Source organism: Schistocerca piceifrons, chromosome 5 (assembly GCF_021461385.2).
Source record: "Schistocerca piceifrons isolate TAMUIC-IGC-003096 chromosome 5, iqSchPice1.1, whole genome shotgun sequence".
Classification (NCBI taxonomy): domain Eukaryota; kingdom Metazoa; phylum Arthropoda; class Insecta; order Orthoptera; family Acrididae; genus Schistocerca; species Schistocerca piceifrons.
Genome location: NC_060142.1, coordinates 507,450,090 through 507,477,997, shown reverse-complemented (window position 1 = coordinate 507,477,997; position 27,908 = coordinate 507,450,090). Strand labels below are relative to the sequence as shown.

General features: G+C 40.3%; 1 protein-coding gene across 1 annotated transcript in view; it reads right to left on the bottom strand.

Moving 5' to 3' along the window:
- Positions 1 to 27,908, bottom strand: part of LOC124798146 (kinesin-like protein KIN-7M, chloroplastic) — a 278,641-nt gene that overhangs the window by 226,900 nt on the left and 23,833 nt on the right. Inside the window, exons 2-3 of the mRNA XM_047261426.1 lie at positions 27,535 to 27,657; positions 19,114 to 19,225 (exon numbers count right to left, since the gene is read on the bottom strand). Coding sequence (XP_047117382.1) covers positions 19,114 to 19,225; positions 27,535 to 27,657 — 235 coding nt within the window. The remainder of the gene's footprint in view (positions 1 to 19,113; positions 19,226 to 27,534; positions 27,658 to 27,908) is intronic.

Genomic DNA, 27,908 nt, shown 5'->3' with positions numbered 1-27,908 from the left:
TTCCAATATCATTTCTTGTGGAAAATTCTGCAATAATGTCTCTACTGTAATTTATTGCTATTTCATCTACCGTAAAATGCTGATCTTGAAAAGAAGGCCAATTTGCTAAATTTTATGGACACTACAAAGCTGTCTCATGTATCATATATAAAAATCAGGTTCCTAACCATGGAGAATGCAGGATGGAATAATGACAATATTATGAAAAGGGTAGATAACTACTCACTATGTAAAGGACCACAGTTGAGACAGGCACAAGAAGAAGGCTGCTATACTTTTCAGTTTTCAGCCATAAGACCTTCTTTTAAAGTGATGACACATAAGGGCCCGATTTTTTGTCACGAGACAGTCAGTTCACGGTCAAGTTTCAGATGATAAACCTAGGCTGATTAGAGCTACAACAATGCTTCAACTTAACCGTGGAATAAGTGTTAAACAATTAGGCCATGTGTAAAAACAATGACAGTGTCTGTTCCATTCATACCTGATTATTCAAGAACTGTGAGATTTGTGGTTAGGTTTTACTGCTTGTGGATGTTCAACAGGAAACTATTGTAGCAGTATTGAAAGTTAAACAATAGTGCACTGGCCATATGACTGTGTATATTAAGTATTTGTGAAAAGTGAAATTAAAATACTGTGAAACGCAGCTGTGCATCTGTCTGTCGGCTACATTATTTACAATAGTCAGTGTCTGAATCAACAACCCATTTTCAGTCAGTGTAGCAGCGCAGTAAATCAACACCGAGGGCAACAAACAATAAATATTGCAGGCGGGACCGCTACAATCTTCCAACCCGCACACTTTCTTTCAGGAGTGCTAGTACTGCAAGGTTCGCAGGAGAGCTTCTGTTAAGTTTGGAAGGTAGGTAGACGATGTACTGGCAGAAGTAAAGCTGTGAAGACGGGGCGTGAGTCGTGCTTGGGTAGCTCAGTTGGTAGGGCACCTGCCCGCGAAAGGCAAAGGTCCCGAGTTCGAGTCTCGGTCCGGCACATAGTTTTAATCTGCCAGGAAGTTTCAGCGCACACTCTGCTGCAGAGTGAAAATCTCATTCTGGTCACTCTCACTTATTTTCGTACTCTCCTGTGCCACACAAACTTGCTGAACCTTGACTTACCCCTCCCCCTTTTCTCTTCCCTTATTCCAGCACACACATACTAAGCTCTCCAAATCCATTTACATCTGCTGTGCTCTCTCTTCACACATATCCACCCAGAGAGAGAGAGAGAGAGAGAGAGAGAGAGAGAGAGAGAGAGAGAGAGAGAGAGAGAGAGAACAGCCTGGTGTGTGAGAACTGTGATTCCATTATTTCAGTATAAGTGATTGGCACTTGTTCATAGATTTTACCAAACTTAGTCTAAAAGCAGTACTTCTCCACAATGGGAATAAATTTCCTTATGTTCTGATTGTTCATGCAGTTAACAAAGGAGACATACGAGAACCTTAAACTGATATTCACCCATATCCAATACAAGAAATACAAAAGGCATGTATGTCAAGATCTCAAGGTTACTATAATTCTGCTTGGTTTGCCACTTGGGTACACATGGTACTGCTGGTTTATAAGTGAGAGGGACTGCAGTGACAGGAAACACCACTGTCCTGGGAAAAAAATGGCCTGCTCAGAAAGAACTGTTACCTGGATACAAGAACGTGGTAAAAACTCCTATTTCCAACCCAACAAAATGTATATTTACGTAAACTGCATATTAAGCTGGGTCTCATCAAAAACTTTGTGAAAGGCATGAGCAAAACATCACTATGATTCATGTATTTGCGAGAAGTTCCCAAGGATCAGTGAAGCAAAATTAAGGAGTACAGTAAGTAAGGTAATTAATGGCAGACGAACATTTCCTTGATTTCTTGAGTGATGATAAAAAAAAAAAGGGTATGGCGGTCTTTCATAAATGTTTGTAAGGACTTTTTAGGCAACCATAAGGCAGAATTAGTGTGACCACACCACCATATGGGACAACATGCCACTTATGATACATTTCTTGAACAATCATTTTGACTTCTTCCTGGATAACCTTGCTGTCATTAGCAACAAACATGGAGAATAGTCACACTAGGACATTTCTCAAAAGGAAAATCGTTATCAAGGCAACTCGAGTACAGCAACGTTATCTGACTACTGCTGGACATTACAAAGCGACTCCCCTGAGGCAAAGTATCGCAGGAAACTAGGACACTGTTCTTCACTCATATGTTGTTCTTTTCTTTGATTAATTTGTGTAACGACATTTTTTTGTTCTCCCTTTGTTCGACACGCAATGCACACAATAGGCTGACACAAGAGTTTACAGAAACTAATATTATATGGAAATAGTTGCCGATACAGAAATTCTGAAATTAGATCTGGATTCAAGGGTAATTACCTTTCAGATACATGTTTTGTTACTGTGAAAAGTTTTTTTCCATAGACGACTGTTATCTGCCATTACTGGAACCATGACTCAACACCCCATTAGACCCAACTCTTCTGGCCACCCTGGACCAGATGACAGCAGTACAAAAAGCACATGCGATGATTTAGAACATCTACTCTATCACATAAGAAAACATTGGAACAAATGACGCAACTGACAGAAGCAAAAAGACTGAGGGCACACTGGAGGGAAAGAGGGTTGTGTAATACTGGGATGAGAACAAAGAAGGGGCTAGACGAGTAAGCACAATGACTAACGCAGGCTGAGGCCAGGAGTGTTACGGGAACATAGAATATTTTATAGAGTGTTCCTACCTGTGCGGTTAAGAAAAGCTAGTGTTGGTGGGAAGGATCCAGATGGCACAGGCTTTAAAGCAGTCACTTAAATGAAGAAAATCATGTTGGGCAGTGTGCTCAGCAACTGGATGGTCCAGCTGTTTCTTGCCTGCAGTTTGTCGGTGGCCATTCATGCGGACTGACAGCTTGTTAGTTTTCATGCTCATGTAGAATGCAGCACAGTGGCTGAAGTTTAGCTTGTAGATCACATGATTGGTTTCATGCCTTCAATGGGATGGGTGATGTTTGTGACCACCTCTCCTTCTCCCACTGGCTAGAGTGGAAGCACTTTCTGCCACCAACCCTACCAATCACACTCAACCAAAGACCAATGTTAAACTATGGCTGACTCAGTACACTTCTCCATCCAACCGTGATCCGTCCCCATTGTCCCCAAATCACCCCCTGTTAACTTCCCACAATTTCTTAACCTTGAACCTTGCCTCACCATAATTCCCCAAATCCTTCCTGCACTCCTACCTTCTACACCTTTCCTTAAGTCCATAAGCCCAACCACCCAGGATGCACCATTGTAGCCAGTTACTGTGCCTCCACTGAGAGAATCTATGTATGCTCTTGCAGACCAAGACCTTCACCCTATTACCCGCAACCTACCCTCCTATATAAAAGATACCAACCACTTCCTTCACCGACTCTCCACAGCTCCCGTTCCTTTACCATGTGGTGCTCTGCCCGACATTACTGATGCCACCTCCCTTCACACAAACATCCCCAATGCTAATGGCCTTACCGCTATTGAACACACCTTTAACAACACCCAATGGATTCCAAACCAACAACTTCCTTAGTAGTCATCATGACCAACTATATCCTCTCCCACAATTACTTCTACTTTGAAGGCATGACCTACAAACAAATCTGGGGTATTGTTATGGGCACCCACATGGCACCATCCTATGCCAACCTATTCATGGGCCATCCAGAGGAATCCTTCCTAAACACCCAGAATCCCAAACCCCTCACCTGGTTCAGACTCAATGATGACATCTTCGTGATCTGGATTGAGGGTGTGGTCACCCTATCCACATTCCTTCACAGCCTCAACATCAATTTGCACCAGAGACAACGAGGCAATCAATGGAGTGGCATCATGTAAATTCACCTAAGAAAAAAAAAAAAAAAATTCAAAACCACACCTTCTGCTGGAAAAGTTATGGCTTCGGTGTTTTTTGATTCCGAAAGACTCTTGCTTGTGGACATCATGCCAAGTGGAACCACCATAAATTCTGATGCATATATGATGACACAGAAGAAACTTCAAACTCGACTGAGTCGTGTTCGACCACATCGCAAAAGCAGGATGTTTTGCTGTTGCACGACAATGCACAGCCACATGTCAGTCAAAAAACCATGGAAGCGATCACAAAACTCGGATGGACAACATTGAAACACCCGCCTTACAGTCCTGACCTGGCTCCATGTGACTATCACCTCTTTGGGAAACCGAAAGACACTCTTTGTGGAACAAGGTTTGAAGATGATGACTCCCTTCTGCACGCTGCCAAACAGTGGCTCCAACAGGTTGGTCCAGAATTTTACCGTGCAGATATACAGGCGCTGGTTCCAAGATGGCGTAAGGCTGTTGAGAGGGATGGAAATTATGTGGAGAAATGAAAATATTGTTCCTAAAGGATGTATCTACACACTGTAAAAGTTTCAAACAAGTAAAATGAAAGATGGATTTAAAAAAAAAAAAAAAAAAAAAAAAAAAAGTAGTGTGCATTTCTTTTGGAGTGAGCCTCGCAGATTTTAACTGTTGCTTCAGTTAGAAACTGGTGAGCCTCAAGCAGTTGCAGGTGTAGACAGGGCACAACAAACTTTCAGCACCAAATTGAAAAGCAAGAATGTAGGGAAATCAGTAAAGAGAAAGAAAGTATTTTCTTAGGTAGTTCCAAAGGAAGAGGTGTTGGCCAACTTTTGCAGGATGAACTAGGATCAGAATACCAGCTCAACAATTTTTTTAAACCTAGAGCTGGTCTGAAACAGGTGACAGATGTTTTAGGACCACTTTGCAAAGATTTCGCAAAAGAAGACATCATGGTTATAGTGGGTGGGCCAGGTAACAGAGATCCTGGGTACAGTATAGAGTGTGACCTGGCAAAGATTGCTTCAGCATCGAAGCATGTTAGTGTTGAGTTTGTATCTGTTCTTGGGTGTGATGACCAACCTCATTTGAACTCTTCTGTCAGGAGAGTTAATTTGGAGTTGGAATGGCTGCTTATGTTGGGTGAAAGGTCACACATTGGTGTGGTTCCTGTTGATTCTTTCAATAGGTGGGATTATACTAGGCATGGCCTTCACCTCAACAGGAAAGGGAAGGGTAAACTGGCTGGAAAAATAGCAGGAAAGTTAAAGGTGAGAGGCACTATCATGAGTGATACAATACCAGTGGTTTTAGGGTTAAGAAAAGACCTGTTTTTAGGGTAGGGAGGACAGAAAGAAACCAAGTTTTAAGAGAGCTTAGGACTGAGACAAACCTTCAGTTTGAGAAAAAAACCAAAAACCATATTTCTAGCTTATTACATCAGCATAAACAGCTATTCGTTAAGAATTTTCATCAATCAGTAGAAATTTCAACTCTACCCAATTTTAATGTCAGCTATCTTTATTGCATCAAAATATTCAAGGACTGAGAAATAAAATTAATGAATTAATTATCTGCACAGATGAATTAGAGTCCTCAAACCGAGCTGACAATCTGCCTCTCTGAACATCATGTGACAACTGGTACAGAACTTTTAAGTGTTACAGAATTTAGGTTAGCATCTCACTTTTGTAGAGCAGAAATAGAGAAAGGAGGAGTTGCCACATTCGTCAGGAACAGTCCTACATTTAAGAACATAGACATTCATAAATTTTGCCTAGAACAGCATATGGAAGCATGTGAAATATAAGTATAATTTCATAAAAAAATCTTTCATAATATGAACTGTATATCGAGCACCTGCAAGTAACTTTAATCCGTTCATAAACCACCTTGAAGCTGTACTGGTCCATTTAACGAGCAAAAGCAAAGAAATGGTGGTTGCTGGAGACTTCAATGTAGATTTCCTTAAAGACTCTCCCTTTATTGGCCAACACCTCTTTCTTTGGAACTACCTAAGAAAATACTTTCTTTCTCTTTACTGATTTCCCTACATTCTTGCTTTTCAATTTGGTGCTGAAAGTTTGTTGTGCCCTGTCTACACCTGCAACTGCTTGAGGCTCACCAGTTTCTAACTGAAGCAACAGATCAAATCTGCGAGGCTCACTCCAAAAGAAATGCACACTTTTTTTTTTTATCCATCTTATTTTACTTGTTTGAAAGTCTTACAGTGTGTAGATACATCCTTTAGGAACAATATTTTCATTTCTCCACATAATTTCCATCCCTCTCAACAGCCTTACGCCATCTTGGAACCAGCGCCTGTATATCTGCACGGTAAAATTCTGGACCAACCTGTTGGAGCCACTGTTTGGCAGCGTGCAGAAGGGAGTCATCATCTTCAAACCTTATTTGAGTTAGTAACACTCTCATTCAACTTAATTCCCACTGTAAAGTTCCCAACTAGAGTAGGCAATTGCTCACAAACAGCCATTGATAATATCTGTACAGAAAAGCCCAACGAACAAAATTATATTACAAAACCAATAGTCAATGGCCTTTCAGACCATGACATGCAGTTCCTTCTGTTAAATGTTATTACTGAACATGATATAAAATCTGAAAATGTGAACTCAACAGGGTAATCAATAAGCCAAAATTTTATTTTTTTAGTACACTCCTCAGAGACATTCACTGGAGTGATGTGTACAGTGCTCATGACATGGATGAAAAATGTAACACTTTTGCTAATAAAGTGCTTACCTTATTTGAACACTGTTTACCCCTAAAACTAGCCAAGGTCAGAGCAGAGTCTACATAGAAGCCATGGACTCAAGGAATAGAGGTATCTTGTAAAATAAAAAGAAAACTGTATCTGTCAATCCGAAACAGTTTTGATGCTGATGCTATAGCACATTACAAGAAATACTGCAAACTATTAAAGACTGTAATATGGACATAAAAGCAAATATATTACAAAGAAAAGATAGTCATATCAGATAACAAAATAAAGACAATATGGGATATAGTGAAGGAGGAGACTAGCAGAACCACACACGAAGAGGGACAAATAGCATTAAGAGTAAATGATACAGTGGTGATAGATGTGTATAGTGTTGCAGAACTTTTTAACAAACATTTTATAACCATTACTGAAAAGATGGGGTTGTCAGGTTCTGTAGATGCTACCATTTGTTACCTCAGACAGGACATTTTCAAGTAACTTCCATAATATGCATTTGACCCTCACTACCCCAGCAGAAGTAAAGTCCATCACAAAATCTTTAAAGTCAAAACATCTAGTGGGTATGATGAAATATCAACAAAGCTATTTAAAGAATGTGATTCTGATTCAAGTAACATATTAAGCTATCTGTGTAACTGGTCATTTATCAGTGGAATATTTCCTGAATGGTTGAATTATGCTGAAATTAAGCCACTGTGTAAGAAGAGAGATAAAGAAATAGCATCAAATTTCTGTCCAATTTCACTTTTGGTAGCATTCTCAAAAATTTTAGAAAAGGTAATGTACAATTGGGCTTATAACCATCTTATCACAAATAACATACTGTCAAAGTCACAGTTCGGATTTCTAAAGGGTTCTGATAATGAGAAGGCTATCTATACTTACAGTGAAAATGTACTTAATTCATTACACAAAAAATTTCAGGCATCTGGTATATTTTGTGATCTATCAAAGGCATTTGACTGTGTAAATAACAATATCCTTCTAAGTAGATTAGAATATTATGGTGTAACAGGAAATGCTGCAAAATGGTTCAAATCTTATATCTCTTGTAGGAAACAAAGGGTGTTATTAGGAAAAAGTCATGTATTAAGCTATCAGGCATCATCCAATTGGTAACTAATTACATGTGGGGTCCCACAAGGTTCCATCTTAGGGCCCTCACTTTTTCTCGTGTATATCAATGACCTTTCATCAGTAACATTACCCGATGTCAAGTTTGTTTTGTTTGCCAATGCTACAAACATTACAATAAATAGCAAATCAAGTGCAGTCTTAGAAAGATCAGCTAGTAAAATATTTGTGGATATTAATCACTGGTTCCTAGCCAATTCTTTGTCACTAAACTTTGAAAACACATTACATGCAGTTCAGAACTTGTAAAGTGTGCCCCACAAGTATATGCCTAATGTGTGATGACAAGCAGATAGAAGAAGTGGACAGTGTTAACTTCTTGGGATTACAGGTTGATGATAATTTCAACTGGGAGGAGGGCACCATAGAACTGCTGAAGCGTCTAAACAAATCTCTATTTGCAATGCGAATTCTGTCAGACATAGGGGACATAAAAACGAAAAAGCTGGCATACTATGATTACTTTCACTCCATAATGTCATTTGGGATTTTTTTTGGGGTAATTCATCAAACCAAGCTAAAGTTTTCTGGGCACAAAAATGGGCAGTAAGAATTATATGTGGGGTGAACTCAAGAACATCCTGCATAGGCCTGTTTAGGGAACTAGGGATACTAACTACTGCTTCCCAATATATTTATTCCTTTATGAAATTTCTCATTAAAATGTATCACTTTTTCAAACCAACAGCTCAGTTGATGGAATCAATACTAGAAATAAGAATAATCTTCACAAGGTTTTAAAGTCATTTACTCTTGCACAAAAAGGTGCGTATGATTCAGGAACACACATTTTCAATAACTTGCCAGCAGCCATAAAAAGCTTAACAACCAGTGAAATTCAGTTTAAGATAATCCCAAAGGATTTATTGGTGGCCAACTCCTCCTACTCCATTGATGAATTCCTCTCAAGGGAACCTCCCCATCGCACCCCCCCTCAGATTTAGTCATACGTTGGCACAGTGGATAGGCCTTGAAAAACTGAACACAGGTCAATCGAGAAAACAGGAAGAAGTTGTGTGGAACTATGAAAAAATTAAGCAAAATATACAAACTGAGTAGTCCACGCACAAGATAGGCAACATCAAGGACAGGTGTGAGCCCAGGAGCGCTGTGGTCCCGTGGTTAGCGTGAGCAGCTGCGGAACGAGAGGTCCTTGGTTCAAGTCTTCCCTCAAGTGAAAAGTTTACTTTCGCAAAGTTATGATCTGTCCATTCGTTCATTGACATTTCTGTTCACTGTAATGAGTTTAGTGTCTGTGTTTTGCAACCGCACCGCAAAACCGTGCGATTAGTAGACGAACGGACGTGCCTCTCCAATGGGAATCGAAAACATTTGATCGCAAGGTCATAGGTCAACTGATTCCTCCACAGGAAAACATGTCTGATATATTCTATAGGACACTGGTAACGGCATGTGCGTCACATGACAGGAATATGTTGTCGACCCACCTAACTTGTACACTTGGCGAGTGGGTTTTACCTTGCCCGATTTAGGTTTTCTTGTGGATGTGGTAATCACTCCCAAAAAAGTGATGAAAACATAGGAGTGTGTCACATAAACTGCAACAAATGAATGCAACAGTTTCACAGTCGCACATTTTTCCCTGTGCTCTGTCAAAACATATGTTTTTTAACGGTTTTTAACATTTTCAAATTTTTTCTTGTGTAGACCGTCAAATCCTGCATACGTCCAAGCTAATCTGAACATGTCCTGGAATTTTGGAGAGCAAAATTGATTATGTGTGAGTGCCTGAACTTTGATAATTGTATGAAAATAAAATATTAAACTTTTCACTCGAGGGAAGACTTGAACCAAGGACCTCTCACTCCGCAGCTGCTCACGCTAACCATGGGACCACGGCGCTCCTGAGCTAACACCTGTCCTTGATGTTGCCTATATTGCGCATGGACTTCTCAGTTTGTATATATTGCTTATTTTTTTCATAGTTCCACATAACTTCTTCCTGTTTTGTCGATTGATCTGTGTTCAGTTTTTCAAGGCTTATCCACTGTACCAACTTATAACTAAACCTGATGGGGGTGAGATGGGGAGGTTCCCTTGTCAGTAGAACCAACTGTCTGTGTGTGTGTGTGTGTGTGTGTGTGTGTGTGTGTGTGTGTGTGTGTGTGTGTGTCCGCATAAATAAAACTTAAAAAAAAAATTAATTTTAAATTCAGTGCATTAATGCGATTTAAGTAAATGAGTGTTGTAAAATGATCCTTTCTTATTCCGTTCAAAAAAAAAAGTGGTCATTCCACTTGCGACCTGTGAAAGGTACATTAGCTTATTTGTTTTAGTTTTAAATATTTGATTTGTACGAGGCCTGTCTAAAAAGTATCCAACCTTTGGCCAGAAAAAAATGTTTCGAATACCTGATGGGGTTCGGACCCTAATCCCCTTCAAAGTAGGCCCCTTGTGCTTGCACACATTTAGCCCACCAATCCTTCCACTGCTGGTAACACCTTTGGAAGTCTTCTTCTGGAATGATGTTCAGCTACGTTGTCGTGTTCCACGTTATCTCTTCTCTACTCTCAAAATGAGGTCCTTTCAGTGGCGTCTTCAATTTTGGAAACAACCAGAAGTTGCAAGGAGCCATGTCTGGAGAGTAGGGAGGTTGGCGAACGGCTGTAATTCCATGTTTGGCCAAGAAATTTTGGATCAAGTGGGATGAATGTGCAGGGGCGTCATTGTGATGCCGTTGCCAGTTTTTCGCCGTACACATGTCTGGTCTTTTGTGCCGAACTGCATCACGGAGTCACTGGAGAACATCTTGATAGTACTCCTTTGTCACTGTCCTTCTGGTGCATATTCGTGACATACAATTCCACGGACATCAAAGAAGACAGTCAGCATCACCTTGATTTTGCTTCGCACCTGCCGCACTTTCTTCGGCCTCGGAGACTCGGGATGCTTCCATTGCCACAACTGTCTTTCTGTTTCTGGGTCGTACCTGTACACCCATGACTTATCTCCAGTTAGCACAGTGTTCAGAAACCCAGAATCAGTGTTGGTGGTGTCCAGAACGTCCTATGCAACATCACAACGGAGGTATTTTCGTTCTGGCGACAACTACTTGGGCATGAATTTCGCAGCCACTCGGTGCATGTTCAAATCATCATGCAAAATTGCATGTGCAGAATCTTTACTCATTTCAACCTCCAGGGCAATCTCCCGCATGGTCAAACGACAATCTGCCATCATCAAATTTTGCACCCTCTCAACAACAGCTGCACTCCAAGCAGTTTGGAGCCTGCCAGAACGCCGGTCATTCTCCACTACTGTGAGGCCATTTTTGAATCAGTTGAACCACTCCTTAATTTGTGTTACACCCATCACATCTTCTCCAAACACCTGCTGAATCTTACAAATTGTTTCGCCTCGAGAATCACCAAGGTTTTGACAAAATTTAATGCAGTATCGTTGCTCAACGCATTCAATCATCTTGAGAGAATCGGTAATCCGACGAACACATTGTGTAGCACCTCACTCAGTGACCAACAGGCAGTGACTGACGTGCTGGAAGGCGGGGACCAAATTCACGCATGCACACATAGGTCTCTTCCTTTCCTGTGTACAGTGGTGCCGCACTATCATCTATTTTGCACGGGAAAATCAAAGGTTGGATACTTTTTAGAGCTCGTATTATTGTTTTTCTGACATGTTCTACATCCTGGAGGACCTCCTCACTACAGATCAATTGGAATGAAAGTACATCTAATTAATTTCCAGCAGGTGCCATAGGTTTTCTGCAAATCAAAAAACATGGCCACAGTCTGTGATTTCTGCAGAAAACCATTCACAACATGGGTGGACAAAGTGATGAGATGGTCAACTGCAGAATGGTGTGCTCAAAATCCATACTTTTCATTGGTTAGTAAATTTCGAGGTTCGAGCCACCGTACCAGCTGGGCATGAATCGTACATTCCATCACCTTGTAAACATAGCTGTTGAGAGAAATGGGGCGATAGCAAAAAGGAAGGTGTTTGTTATTACCGGGCTTAGGTATGGGTATGACAGTGGCTTCATGCCAACATCCGAGAAACATGCCCTCTGCTCAGATGCAGTTGTACAGGTGCAGAAGAAAGCGCTGGCCTGCAAACGAAAGGTGCTGCAACATTGTCCGGCCTTGGGGCATACAATCAGGAGGGGTGAGAGCATGATCTAGCTCCCTCACAGTAAAGGTGGCATTGGAGTGTTTACGATTCTGAGAGGAGAAGTGTCTCACTCAAGTGTCCTCCACTTGTTTCTGATGGAGGACGGCAGGGTGATGGTGGGTGGAATTTGAAATCTCCACAAAATAGAGGCCCAAGGTGTTGGTGATAACAATAGGGTCCACAATGACATAATCTGCTGCAGTCAGAGCGAAACTGGAGAATGGATCTTAGTCCCAGAGAGCCATCACAGGTTGGCCCACATGATGGAAGAGGAAATGGAAATGTTAAAACAACTAGTAAATTAGATCCAGCTAGCATTTTTGCTATTTTGAAGAATACAATGACACTGCACACGCAACTGTTTACAACAGATGCAGTTTGCTATCATAGAATGACAGTTAAAAAAGCAGGGTCACCAAGGAGGAACAAAGCCTCCAGTCAGCCTTAGAAAGCTGCCAATTGGGTTTACATGTAGGTGAGGTAGCAGTCAGCCAACGGCTAGCACATGGGAAATTGTCACTTCAAGTACATGTCAGAGATAATGGGCCACTAGAGGTGACGGGCAAGCTGGCAGTGCAGAAGGATAGGTCCAGAACGGAATAGGTGTGCGTGGAGTCTGAAAGATATGTGGGTGCTCCAGTGTTAAGGCAGACGAGGTTGAGCTGACTGAGAAGATCAAACAAGAGGGCACCTCTCTGATGCGTTCTGAGAGAGCCCAAAAGGGGATGGTGCACTTTAAAGTGACAGAGCAACAAACAGGGGTGAGGGAGTTGACCAATAAGCTGGAGAAAATCTGCCCTGGTGACACCGAGTGACGGAGGAATGTAGACAGTAAAAGGGGAAAAACTGAAGCGAGGAAGGAAAATGTGGACTGCAACAGCTTGCGGCCGGGTGTTCAGTGAGATGGTCAGACTATCAAAGTCATCCTGAATGAGGAGCATGACTCCCCCAGCAGATAGAATGTCGCCCTCTGGGGAATGAGGGCGGGAAAAGAGTGGAGAGGGGGGGGGGGGGTGGGAGAGAGGGGGGAGGGAGGTCAAAGTGGACCAGAAAGAAATGCGAGACATCAAAGCAGTCGTGGTGACGCAATTTTGTTTCCTGGAGGCAGGAAACAAGCAAACACTGAGATTATAAGGACAGCTGTGATTCCTCCTTGGTGGATCTAAGGCTGTGAATGTTCCATTGGCGAAGTCGTGACTGGGAAAGAAGACGAGGGAAAAAATGAAGTGTTATCACCTCGGCAGCTGCCAAATTCCAGCCTTTGAAAATTCGCTGCAACAGGGTGCAGAGGCTGGAGGATGCTGCTCCATGCCATCTACAGAGGTGTCTGCATTCTCCCTCGGTTGGTCAGTGAATTCCAGGCCAGAAAAATGGTTGGCAATGCACGCAGGCAGAACGTAGGTTAGCTGCGTGAGGGTACCACACAACGACACCTTTGAAGACGATCTCTGAGCCAGCGGAGGAAAAGACCGTTTGCCTTTGCTTGATTTCTTGGAGCCTTTGCGGTTGTCAGATGAAGACTCAAACGTCTGTTAGTTATAGGGACATAAAAAGTCTTCGTGTTAGTATTCCTTCTATCCTTTCTGGCCTGCCAGTTGTGTAGCAAGTGATTTTTGCCACCTGAGGTGAAAAATATGGTGGCTCGTTTCACAGCTGTAGGAGGAGGAGGAGGAGGAGGAGGAGGAGGAGGAGACAGGTGTGCTACCATGACACTGAGCGATTTTATAACTGTGGTGGTGAATTTGAGGTCTCAAGTCTGCGTGGCCATGTCCATTGTGGAACAAGGTGTAGCAAGAACAGTACTGTAAGTGCCATATGGTGAAACGCTGGGCTTTCGACTAGCCAACAGCTTGCAAGTGACAGGGTAAGTCACTTTTTCCTCCACCCAGATTTCCTGGATGGCCCGCTCATCAAGATACATGGGAAATTCTCAGGATGAGGCTGCCTGGTTGCCACTGCAATTAATACAGCAGGGATAACGAGGTGGACAATCGCCCACATGAGCATCCAAACCACAAGTAACACATTTGGCTAGGTTTTGGCAGGACACGCTCACCTGCCTTAGGTGATCGTTCACACCTCCCAGACTCCTGACAGAGGAACCAACTGGCAATTTGGGAAAGTAGCAGATAAGGAAATCACCTTTCTCTGGGCTTGGAACTTACCAGAGGTACCTCACCTGTCAACCTGGGGCTGGGAATTATGCATTACACAATCATCTGTTACACGCCAGACACATGGGTCGGCCTTTAGGAGAACACAGGGAGAAACAAGAAACAAAGAGGAACCTCAAATGTCAACATGAAGGAAGGACAGGAGGAAACAAAGAAAGAAATAAATAAAGAAAGAAAGAAAGAAAGAAAGAATTTTTGTCTAGGCCTTGCTGGTCAAAAGCTCACTTTCCGACAGTGTTTTTGTTGAAACTTCCTGGCAGATTAATACTGCGTGCCCAACCAAGACTCGAACTCAGTCCGGCACACAGTTTTAATCTGCCAGGAAGTTTCATATGACCACACGCTCCGCTGCAGAGTGAACATTTCATTCTGTAGTCTTTTTCTTGTGCCTATCAGCAATTTAGCATCTCCATCATATGGTAAGTAGCAACTATCCTTTTCATAATGTTGTTACATTCAATCCTTGATTTTCCATTGTTTGTATACAAAAATTGAATTTCATATAAAAGTTTAAATATAATTAACATTTTTGAAAGTCAGCTTTTGAAATAATGTTAAATTTTGCAATACCACACCCTCATCATCATTTTTTAGAATTAATTATTTTGAAAAATAAAAACTTTTGTTGCAACGGGAAACTTTCAAGCCACATACATCTGTGTGTAATAAAGCTGGTTTCTGAAATACCATTTTTTGGAAGTAAGCTGTACACACTGTGCTGTCTGAGTATTTTCAGTATGCCCAGTTAAAATCTATGTGTTATTGTTGTGGTCTTCAGTCCTGAGACTGGTTTGATGCAGCTCACCATGCTACTCTATCCTGTGCAAGCTTCTTCATCTCCCAGTACCTACTGCAACCTACATCCTTCTGAATCTGTTTAGCATATTCATCTCTTGGTCTCCCTCTACGATTTTTACCCTCCATGCTGCCCACCAATACTAAATTGGTGATCCCTTCATGCCTCAGAACATGTCCTACCAACCAATCCCTTCTTCTAGTCAAGTTGTGCCACAAACTTCACTTCTCCCCAATCCTATTCAATACTTCCTCATTAGTTATGTGATCTACCCATCTAATCTTCAGCATTCTTCTGTAGCAACACATTTCAAAAGCTTCTATTCTCTTCTTGTCCAAACTATTTATCATCCATGTTTCACTTCCATACATGGCTACACTCCATACAAATACTTTCAGAAACAACTTCCTGACACTTAAATCAATACTCGATGTTAACAAATTTCTCTTCTTCAGAAACACTTTCCTTGCCATTCCCAGTCTACATTTTATATCCTCTCTACTTCGACCATCATCAGTTAGTTTGCTCCCCAATTAGTAAAACTCCTTTACTACTTTAAGTGTCTAATTTCCTAATCTAATTCCCTCAGCATAACCCGACTTAATTAGACTACATTCCATTATCCTCATTTTGCTTTTGTTGATGTTCATCTTATATTCTCCTTTCATGAAACTGTCCATTCCGTTCAACTGCTCTTCGAAGTCCTTTGCTGTCTCTGACAGAACTACAATGTCATCGGCGAACATCAAAGTTTTTATTTCTTCTCCATGGATTTTAATACCTACTCCGAATTTTTCTTTTTTTTCCTTCACTGCTTGCTCAATATACAGATTGAATAACATTGGGGATAGGCTACAACCCTGTCTCACTCCCTTCCCAACCACTGCTTCCTTTTCGTGCCCCTCGACTCTTATAACTGCCATCCGGTTTCTGTACAAATTGTAAATAGCCTTTCGCTCCCTGTATTTTACCCCTGCCACCTTCAGAATTTGAAAGAGAGTATTCCAGTTAACATTGTCAAAAGCTTTCTCTAGGTCTACAAATGCTAGAAATGTAGGTTTGCCTTTCCTTAATCTAGCTTCTAAGATAAGTCGTTGGGTCAGTATTGCCTCACGTGTTCCAATACTTCTACAGAATCCAAACTGATCTTCCCCGAGGTCAGCTTCTACCAGTTTTTCCATTCGTCAAATGTATGTACAAATCTGTACATATGTTCATTATTATTCTAGTTACTTATTTTTGTTTTGTGTTTCAACTTTCTTCTTTTGTGCTTCAACTTTCTTCTTTTGTGCTTCAACTTTCTTCTTTTGTGCTTCAACTTTCTTCTTTTGTGCTTCAACTTTCTTCTTTTGTGTTTCAACTTTCTTCTTTTGTGTTTCAACTTTCTTCTTTTGTGTTTCAACTTTCTTCTTTTGTGTTTCAACTTTCTTCTTTTGTGTTTCAACTTTCTTCTTTTGTGTTTCAACTTTCTTCTTTTGTGTTTCAACTTTCTTCTTTTGTGTTTGAACTTTCTTCTTTTGTGTTTCAACTTTCTTGTTTTGTGTTTCAACTTTCTTGTTTTATGTTTCAACTTTCTTGTTTTATGTTTCAACTTTCTTGTTTTATGTTTCAACTTTCTTGTTTTATGTTTCAACTTTCTTGTTTTATGTTTCAACTTTCTTGTTTTATGTTTCAACTTTCTTGTTTTATGTTTCAACTTTCTTGTTTTATGTTTCAACTTTCTTGTTTTATGTTTCAACTTTCTTGTTTTATGTTTCAACTTTCTTGTTTTATGTTTCAACTTTCTTGTTTTATGTTTCAATTTTCTTGTTTTATGTTTCAATTTTCTTGTTTTCTGTTTTAAATTCATTTTTTGTTTTTTATTTTACCAATTCACCTATGGGCATTTTATCAATTGAAAATAATAACGAACTCATGATACAAAATCTTTGTAATAATGGTAATACATAAAGGAATGATTGAAACATGACCTTTTTTACACACAACGCACACAGAAGGAATGAGATTTACTCACATAATACACATGACGGACGACAATTCAAAACAAAATTCAGCAGGTTTCTCAAATCGTGGCAGGCGATCCCATAAATATCCTGATTTCTATCAGACATATTTGAGTACCTTGGCAAAGTGAACTGATTAGGTACTAGTGACTGCAACTTGAGTATATTGTTTCCCAAGTGGAGATTGACATTGTAATCATACAGCAGATCTAGATCCAAGAAATCTCCCCACAAAGTTCTTCCAACGTCGAATGCCATACATGCCCAATGGATATGCCTGTCCCGCTGAGCCTTTTCATATCACCAGATTAACAACTTTCTTGTTCTTGGGTACAACGCTCAAATCTATCCTTTCACATTGGTCACCCCAAGAAGCTATCAATAATACATATTTTTACCTCACACTGGGAAAGAAACTTCTTTCATGGTGTTCAACCTAGTTACTGTTAGTTTATTAGATTCTGAAGCTGTCAAAAGAACATTTGGGGCTTCAGAAAGAGATTCTCAAACCCAGAAGGCTCTATGACACAGGTACAGCTGTGGGGCATATGGCTTACAATGTTGGAAGAATATAGTCCAAAGATTTTCAGATTTAGTTCTGCAATTGAGGAACAATACAATCAAACTGCCACCACTATAATGTAATCAATCCTCTTCACCAATATTTTCCAGTGCATTGAAATATGCCTTGTACAAATCGCGATATTTAGAGGACCACCTGCCGCGATTTGAGAATACTGCTGAATTTTATTTTATGTTGTGTTGTCTGTAATGTATATTACTTGTAGAAATTTCATTTATTTTATGTGCATGGTGTAAAAGAAGTTATTTTTCATACATTTCTTTACAGATTATCATTACTGTAATTATTTTGTATCACAGTAACAGTTTAAAATATAAAACAAAAATACATAAAATAAATAATTGAATTATTGAGTTGGAAAGGGGATCAGTCCACTTTTCAAATTACATTTACTGAAGATATCTAATCACCATATCTGTATGCATTGTTTGGTATAACAGGGGATCATGTCCTGAGACCTGTTCCAATAAGAAAACACGAAACTAGATCTGTATGCTTGAAACACGCTTTCATTGCTACAATAGATATGAATGATATAAACTTGCATAACAATTATTCCACTGCAAACAGAACACTAGTTGCCTCATCTACATCACATGAAAAAAAAAAGAGAGAGTCATCTCCAGTACACTCAAACTGGATTACTCGCCGCAATCTGTGGCTAGAATATGTTTTAAGACATATATTATTTCACCCCGGGGTCAACTGCTACATAAATATTCCACTACACCATGCTTAAACCCATTGTTTAGTAACATGGTTTGTCTCTCCTGAAAAATTTCCTTTCTGGGACACGACCCTGTTTCCAACTCCACAATTTATTTACAAAAATAATGAACATTCATCTATTTCAATTCGGTATGTTGAAAATATGCCGACAGCCTATTATGTACAGCTTACTTTCCAAAAATGGTATTTGAGGAACCAGTTTTATTACACATCTATGTATATGGTGCGAAAGCTTCTTTAATTTATGCTGTAACAAAATTTTTAACTTTTTAAAATTTATTAATGGTGGTGGAATATTTTGGAAAATCTCAAATTATTACAAAAGTTGATTATACAGTTCCCAAGGCTGTTAATCAGATTTCAACTTTTATATGGAACATTTTATATATCATTTTTCGAAGACATTCTCTCGAAACCTAATATGCCAGTTACCTTTCAGGGTATGTTTTACCTCTTAAAAGTCCAGCTGAGGAAAAACAAAAAATACATATTGCATTATTTTGACCCCTCTACATACCCAACAAGATTCATCATGATTGCTTATTTACACCTGGAAATGTTCCCTTGTTAGTGACAATGAAAGGGACATTCATCGCGAACGGTAAACCCAAGTATTTAACTGTTGAAGGGTTATAGGTTAACATACTCCTCCCCCACCCCTCCCTCCTGTAATTTCCAGTTTAAAACTATGTCTGATTCTTTTATTTTGCTGTCTTCATCAGTTACTCTTGTAAGCACAAAATACTGTGATTTCTCTAATCTTCACTAAAATATTGAACGAGTGCAACAAATAAGCCAGCAATCAATAAGACAGTTCTCTCCCTACAATATGTATGCTTCTGTGAAGCAGTTTCACCAGTTAATGCTAGAATATAAAGTTCAGTAACTCAGCAGAGTCAAATATCACTATTTTCTTAGCTTACCTTACAAGAAATTCACGTCCACTTGATCGCTGCATTGCATCAAACATCGCAGAAACTGTCAGAGGTATTATACCAGGTTCTTTTTTGTCTCCTAACATTGTGTATGTTTTTCCTGATGAAGGAACATATGAATTACTAAGGGACAATACATAACACTTATGATAAATGAATACCAACAAGTAAAACTATTATGTCTAAGAATCAGCACCCACACCTTGCTGACATGAAAATCAGAATACAAATAGTTCCAAGAAGAAAGAAATCTATATTAATTCTTTACGAAACACCAACATGTTCTCTATGACACACCAACACGTGTGTGTGTGTGTGTGTGTGTGTGTGTGTGTGTGTGTGTGTGTGTGTGTGTGTGTGTGTGTGACCAAATTCACAGGTCCATCTAGCCATTAGCATTTGTTTTGCTGCCCACCCACTGACCAGGAAAGCAGTGCTTTCTTTTGACATGGGCTGTGGTGTCCCGCAACGTCCATGGCATATACCACTACCACATTTCTCAGAAAGGCAATGACCTGCCACTTACATCGAATTTATGCAGCTGGGGAAGTTCTACTAATCTCACAGGTGAACTGTAACATAGTTTCAGTATGTTCCTTTAAGACCACAGTGTTTAACTAATTTGTAGCTTTTCTGCCTTTTAGCAATGTTTATTATCTATGTGACTGAAAGATCACTACCACAATGCATATGGAATTGACTGTATCTGATAGATGATCATTTATGAACTTACATTTGTATTCTGTAAACCGCTATAAAGAGCATAGTCGAAGTAAATACCCATTGTACCACATATGAGGTGGGGAGGGAGGCTCTTTCCGTTCCATTTGCCTACAAAGCATAGAAAAAGTGACAACTTAAATGCCTCAGTGCCTGCTGTAATTCATCTAATCTTGTTTTTGCAAGCCTTATGAGACACACACACACACACACACAGGAGCCTAAGGTATATAACAAGATTCCTTGCTTAATAGTGGTTCTTGAATCTATATAAGTGGGATTTTGTGAGACAGTTGGCACATCGTGAAGCATGACAGTAACTTTTTCAGCATTCAGTATGGGTCCCACCACCCATTTTGGCAATATTCTAGGATGGGTCACAAGAGCATTTTGTCAGTAATATTCTTTGTACTGAGACTGCATTTCTCCAGTAGCCTGCCAATGAATTTCATACCCCTACAGATATTTGTACAAGCTGACTGATTCAAATGATGAGTAACTGACATGGAAGTCAGTTTTCAGCAATTTGTAAAGTGCAGACTTTTACTTTTCTGAACACTGACAAGTTATTAATCATTGCACTACTGAAATTTATGCAGTTTTTTCCATTTTTATTATTGATATTCATCGGCTGTGAAGCTGTCCAAGTTTACTATTAATATTGCCTGACAGGTTGCCAACATAAAATATGGACAGCAAGGGATCAAATACACTTTTCTGGCACATACCTGTAGTTGCTTTTACATCTGTCAACTCTCCATCCATGGTCACATGCTGTATCCTCCCTAACAAGAAATCCTCAATCCAGTCAAAAATTTTGTTTGAAACCCCATATGATCATACTTTTCTTAATAAGTCCTAATATAATAGAGTGTCAAATGATTTTTGGGAGTAAAGAAGTACTGCATCTTGTAGTGTTACAAATGGTGGCAATAAATCTCACATAATGCTGTTATTCCAGACACAAAATCAGCATGTGCATGTGGGGTGGACATGCTGCAGCCATCATCTACAATGTTCAAGCTGGCAGAGCAGACTTGTGGAGCAGGGACCACAACTATTGCTGCTGTAGATATCAAGGCCACACATGACAAATCAGAAACACAATGAGTCATTTTCAAAGTGGCATTGTGAAAATGACTGGGATCATAATACCTATTGAAATGAACTGTTTTTAAACTGTAGCAGCAGAATAGGAACAAAGAAGATAATAACAATATTAACCATAATCATTGTTCATTAGATAAAAGTAACTAGAACTATCAAAAATAGTGGTAGAAATAAGACAAATATTTGACAAATTAAAAATGTGCTTAAAAAGAATTAATGGTAACAAGAAATTAAAACTGAAAACTAAGAATTAAGAAATTAAATTGGAACCTTATCTTGTCAAATGCAAAGTGTAGATTAGAGCTTAATTGAACAGACAAAAGGGCTTAAGTGTCCAATTCATCCATATTTGTGAATCATGATGAAAATGTTCAGTTACATAGAGATAGCAAACAAATAACCCTAGATTCAACTAAATTAAAAGTTAAAATTTGTTAAGACCTTAGTACTAATAATCAAACAATCAGAAAACACATCAATGATGACTAATATTGCTAGCAGAGAATGTATCAGATCTGTTGAAGTCAAGTCAGAAATAAATAAAAAAACAAGAATACTTTTGATCTTTGGAAGATGAAAGAAAGAAAAATTGAGAGAGGCTGAATCACTCAAACCACTGGTTGAGGCACAGAGTGAAGTAAATTGAGATTTTTTAAGACTACATTAGAAAGTGTACAAAGACAAGAAATGACCCAGCTGAGTACAAAAAGTATGTGGAAGTCCAACTCTGAAATGACAGACTCGCGAGGGGAATTTTTTAAAAAAGTAACAGACTTTCGGCTAGTAATTCTTCAGGATTTAAGACGAGAGATATTGTTCACCAGACAACATTTGGAAGGAAATTCTCAGATGCACTGCCTGACTATTATGAACATAGACACACTTTCTTATTAGTCACACACAGAGAGAATTAACTGGATGGAGTTTAACTCAAATATTGTAGAAACCAAAGCAGAGGCAGCTATTTCAGTAGATAATACAGATTTTATAAAATATGTGAAGCATGTATATTTTTGCCAATTGTTTGCAGTAGCTATTTTGAAATAGGTAGGGAGATAGTAAATGAATCCTTGTCCTGAGGTCTGGAATGTTATCTCTGAATTATACTGGTGATTTGTAGCTGATGCCTACAAGGTCCTCAGTCGTCCATTGCATTTCCTCTTATTTTGTTTTATGTTGAATCTAACATACTCTGAATTTGCAGTCGAATTAGCCCCTCTTCTAACTATAACCTAGTGCAGATCACTAACGAAAACAGTGCCCAATAGTTGGAAGAAAGCACAGGTCACACCAGTTTACAATAAGGGTGGTAGAAGTGATACACAAAACTACCACACAATAATCCTTAACATTGATTTGTTGTAGAATCTTAGTATATATTCTGAGCACCACTTAACAAATGGTGATCGCTAAAAAGACAGTGTTGATATGCAACCTAGCTAAAATGATCTCACGGTGAGAGGGATTAGAGAAGGTTGTCCAAGCTGCTGGGAGAGGCTTAATAACACGGAGCTTGTTCCCATGAAGGGAGGACCAGTGGTGATGCCAAAGTGACACCATCCGCTGACAGACAGCAACACACAGGCTATTGGAGGTGATGTAAGAAATAGCAGGCTGAGGAACAAGAACTGCAGCCTTGGCAGCCGTGTCAGTGGTCTCATTTACTGTCAGACCAATGTGACCAGGGACCCACATAAAAAATCATGGCAGCTCCATCAACCAATGAGCAAGTGACAGCTTTCCTGGACCCATTGCACTAAGGGCTGCACAGTGTACAGCACACAGAGGCTTTGAAAGGCACAGAGAGTCAGAGCAGATGATGCAATTGAAAAGCCTGTGTCTCCAAATGTACTGTGTGGCCTGATACAGGGCAAAGAGCTCTGCTGTAAATACTGAGCAGTGTTCAGGAAGCCGATGTCAAAAACGTCGGTGCCAATGACGAAGGCACACCCAACACCACGGTCAGTCCAAGAGCCATCACTGTACACTAAGGTGCTATCATGAAATTCTGTGTGAAGGTCATGAAACTGAAGGCAATAGAGTGTGGCGGGAGTAGGGTCCTTAGGAAGCGAATGAAGGCCAATGTGAACACAGGCCACTGCACAAAGCCAAGGTAGTGAAGAGTCCACATCCACCGGGAAAGCTGTACATAGCGTGAAGTTAAGCTGCCAGAGGAAGAGCCAAAAGTGAACTCCAGGAGGTATCAGAGAAGAGGGACACGCACCATGCTGGCGATCAAAGGAGTCATCTACGAAGAAGGCATAGTATGGGTGGCATTCATGGCAAACAAATGGCATTCATATCTGCTGAGGAGAAAGTCAAGGCGGTAGGACAGCAGTTTTGTCAGTGACAAAACGAAAGCCATTGATGATGCTTCAAGAGTAAAGACGATTAAGACATTGCTGAAGATGGCACTCAATGAGAAAGTCCATGGAGATCTGCAATAGATAGCAAAATCGTCAATGGAAAGGGAGCCAGAGATGCCTGGCGGGAGACCATTACAGGGTTAATAGCAAAAGCAAAGAGGAAGACACTCAGGAAAGAATCTGGAGGCATACCGTTTTCCTGGATAAATGTCTCCAACAATGCAGGACCCATACGTACCTTGAAAACTCGGTCTTTTAAAAATTCCTGACAGGAATGGGGCATGCGGCACAGAAGCAACACGTGAAGAGAGTACGGAGGATACCAGTCCTCAAGCAGGTGTCATAGGCTTGCTGCAAATCGAAAAATATGGCCACAGTCAGATTTTTGATGGGACGACAGCTACAAGGAAGCTGTTTTCCCTTACTGGGCTTAGGTATGGGTATGAGAGTGACTTCATGCCAACACCTGGAAAACATTCCCTCTGTCCAGATGCAGTTGCATATATGAAGAAGAAAGTGCTTGCCCGCAAAAGAAAGGTGCTGCAACATTTGAATGTGATTATCGTCTGGCCCTGTGGTGGAAGATGGGGATGAAGTGAGAGAATGATCTAGATCCCTCATAGCAAATGTGGCATTGTAGCACTCCCGATTCTGAGAAGAGCAAGGTATCGCCTGAGCTGCCTCCACTCGTTTCCAATGCAAGAAGGCAGGGTGATAGTGGAAGGAGCTTAAAATCTCCACAAAATGGTGGCCTAAAATGTTGGAGATAGCAACAGGGTCCACTTGTCTGCCACTGTCAAGCTGGAAATTGGGAAATGGATCTTGGTCCCAGAAAGCTGTCAGAGGTTGGCCCACATGACAGAAGAACTGTTAAAGAATTAAAGAACTAGTGAATGACATTCAGCTAGCTTTTTTGCTGTCCCGAAGAACATGACAACACTGTGCAGGCAATTGTTTATCATGAATGCTGTTTGCAGTTGTAGGATGACAGTTGAAAATGCGAAGAGCCCATCTCCACATGCTAACTGCATCACAGCAAGCCTCAGTCCACCAAGGGACCAGGGCACGCCATGATAAAGAAGAAGTATGAGGAATGGAATGTATTGGGGGAGTAAGGATAACATTTGTAAGATATTCTACCTGGTCATCACAACTAGTGAAATGTTGTTCGTCTAAAGTCATCAGGGAGGAGTAAAGCCTCCAGTCGGCCTTAGTAAGCTGCCATTTGGGAGTGCATGTGGGTGGGGAATGAGTTAGCAAACGGATAACAGATAGCACACAGGAAATGGTAGCTCAAGTACGGTATGTGTCAGAATGGACGACTTGAGATGATGGGCAAGCTGCAGCTGGGCGGTGCAGTAGGACAGGTCAAAATGGAAATAGGTGTGCGTGGAGTCTAAAAGTGGGCGCTCCTGTGTTAAGGCAGAGGAGGTTAAGTTGACTGAGGTCAGCCAAGAGGGCACCTCTCTGACAGGTTCTGGGAGAACCCCAAAGGAGATGGTGGGCATTCAAGTCACTGGCTGCCCAGTAAGCTGGAGGAAGTCTGCCCTAGTGACTTCAAATGACAGTGGGATGTAAACAGAACAAAGAGAAAAGGTCAAGGGAAGAAGGAAAAGGAGAACTGCAACAGCTTGGAGGCGGGTAATCACAGAGATGGGAAGACTATGAACATCATTCCGTATGAGCACCATGATACCCCCACGAGATGGAAAGCCGTCTTTGGGGTGAAGGTCACAACCAATAGGGAAGTAAAGCAAGAGCTCAAAGCGGTCGTGACGATGCAATTTGTGTCCTGGAGGCAGAGAACAAGTGGACGCTGCAGTTCTCAGAGCAGCTGCAAATCCTCTTTGTTTGATCAAAGGCCATGAAGATTCCACTGAAGGAGAGTCATAATGACAAAAGGGGAGGTGGGAAAAAATTAAGTGCCGAGTGCCAGCCTTCAAAGACTCTCTGCAACAGGGTACAGAGGCTGGAGGATGCTGCTCCATGAGATTGACGGAGGCGTCGGCATTCTCCCTCTGTCGATCTGCAGAGTCCGGGGCAGAAAATTGGTTGGCAGTGCGCAGTGGCGACACAGAGGTCAGCCAGACAAGGGTACCATGTGGCGACACTTTCCAAGAGGATCCCCGAGTTGGTGAAGGAGAAGACTGCTTGCCTCTGTTTGACTTATCGGAGCCTTTCCAGTTAGCAGAGGAAGACTCTGATGTTCATTAGCTGGAGGGATGTAGGAAGTCTTCATGGGAGTATTCCTTCTGTCCTTTCTGGCCTGCCGGATGACTTTGCCCCAGGAGGCGAATGTATGGTGACTTGTTGCACAACTGGGCGAGGAGACAGTGATGCCACCATGACGCTGGGCAATTTCACAACCACAGTGCTGAATTTGAGGTCGCATGTCTGCATCGCCATGTCCTTCGAGGAACGAGATGTAGCAAGAGCAGTACTGTAAGTGCCAGATGGTAGAACGCACAGTTTGCAACTAGCCAATAACTTGTGAGCGACTGGATAAGGCACTTTTTCCTTTACCCACATCTCCTGGGCAGCCTGCTCATCGAGATACATGGGACAATCTCAAGAGGAGGTGGCATGGTCACCATTGCAGTTGATACAGTGGGGAGAAGGGGCGAACAATCACCCTCTTGCTCATCCCTACCACAGGTTACACATTTTGCTGGCTGTCGACAAGACATTCGAGTGTGGTTGAAACGATGACAGTGGTAGCAGTGCATCGGGTTTGGAATACACTGTTGAACTGTGTAAAAATTTCATTGAAACAAAGTTATATAAGTGTACCATTATTTCGAATGACTATTTGTTTGCACTTACAAATTAATTTTAATATTTTGTTATATTTTAATATGTTTTAATATTAATATTAATATGTTTTAATATTTTGTTATATATACTTCATTTACCAAGTACATAAATATTTCTTTCCCATCTTAAGAATAACTTTTTGTGTACTATTAAATAAGAACGAGTTGTTGGTTTTTCCAGACACTATCAGATATGAAAAAGAAGTAGGAAGCAGCTAAACAGTCTTGGTGACAATAAGAATAATTTAATGTTTAGTGGTTCCTACTGCCAAGATTAGGAGAGAAAAAGAAGTCATTAAATTTTTGTGGGCGATAAAATTTTGCCTTCTGATTGATTAGCTTCAGGTTTTTTCTCAGTGTTTTTGGTTATTGGTACTTTAAAGGTTAAAAACAAACTAATTCAATAAGAAGAACCATCTCAAGAGGAATGGTCCCTACAAAGAACAATTTGCCCATCGCTATTACTCAATCAAACCAACACTGCAGTAGCTGCCTTAAGTGTCAATAAGCAGCACTACATGTGAAGACTTCATTCAGGCCTACCATCAGCTAAATATTGGTAGCTGAACCTTACTTTTGGAATATGCCTTATATCATGTAGACAGTTCTTCAGAGTGCCTATGCACAAATATTTAAACAGCCAGCATGTTATCACAGAGGCAATTTATTTAAATTTTGACTGTTAAAAATAGAGAAGTTTCACATACTGTATTATTGCTTGTACACTCCTCGGAGCAAATAAACTATTTAACAACTTTACATACAATGGCACTGTCATTTCACCTGTCCCTGAATTGTGCAGTTCTGACACAGCTATGTTTTCAGACAACAATCACAGTTCATCTTGGTTCCCTGAACTCATACATTTTAATATAATTTGTATATTGCAAAGTGGGCAAACTATGAGAGGAGCAGCAACTGCCATTCTGAAACAGAGATCTGGGGATTCATGACAACATTTAGGGAGTTGTTATTTTGGTGGGCTATATCAGCTATTTCTAGAATTAAGAATGGCTTCTACCTCAAAAGCACACAAGTTGGAAATTCAGTTTCATGTACCAATAACAATATGTGGTTTCTGGGGTAGTCATCAAAACTATCTGACATCTGATGCTGTTTAGCCTGTTCTAATGCTTACACTGAATACTGAGAATGACACCCGCATTGGTAGCAGAGCATGTTTCCACATACATTCCATTTTACCTAATTTCACATATGGATTGCATGTGGCATTGGCAGAAACATATCCATTAAGAAGTGAGCCGTTTAAGTTTGCATAAAATGTGTAATGCAACTAAAATAGATGACTGCTTATTACAACTTCCAATGTGGTATTACACCCTCCTCCACACCCCGCATACTATTCTCTCTTTCCTTTATCTGATATGTGGAACACTTACCTGAAGAAGTTTGGCCGTAAGCAAATATTGTGGTGTTAAACCCATCGACTGTAGGATGCACAAGAGGTTTAACAACTTTATCAAATATTTCAGCATTTGAAACATCCATGCCAAACACATGATCTGAAAACAATAGTTTATCATCTTTAGTTTAAATATGTTCTTTTAAATGGACATGAAAAAAGGTAATCTGAAATCTTTAATAATAAAGAAAATGAAGATAAACAATGAGTGCTTAAAACTGCTCAAATATTTTAATTATATGTATCCCGAACACACCAACAGTGCTAATAATTAAATACAAGTTGGTAACTTCATTAAGATACAAATAAGATGTTCAGTAGAGAAGGAACTAAGATGTTACAGAAAAAAAA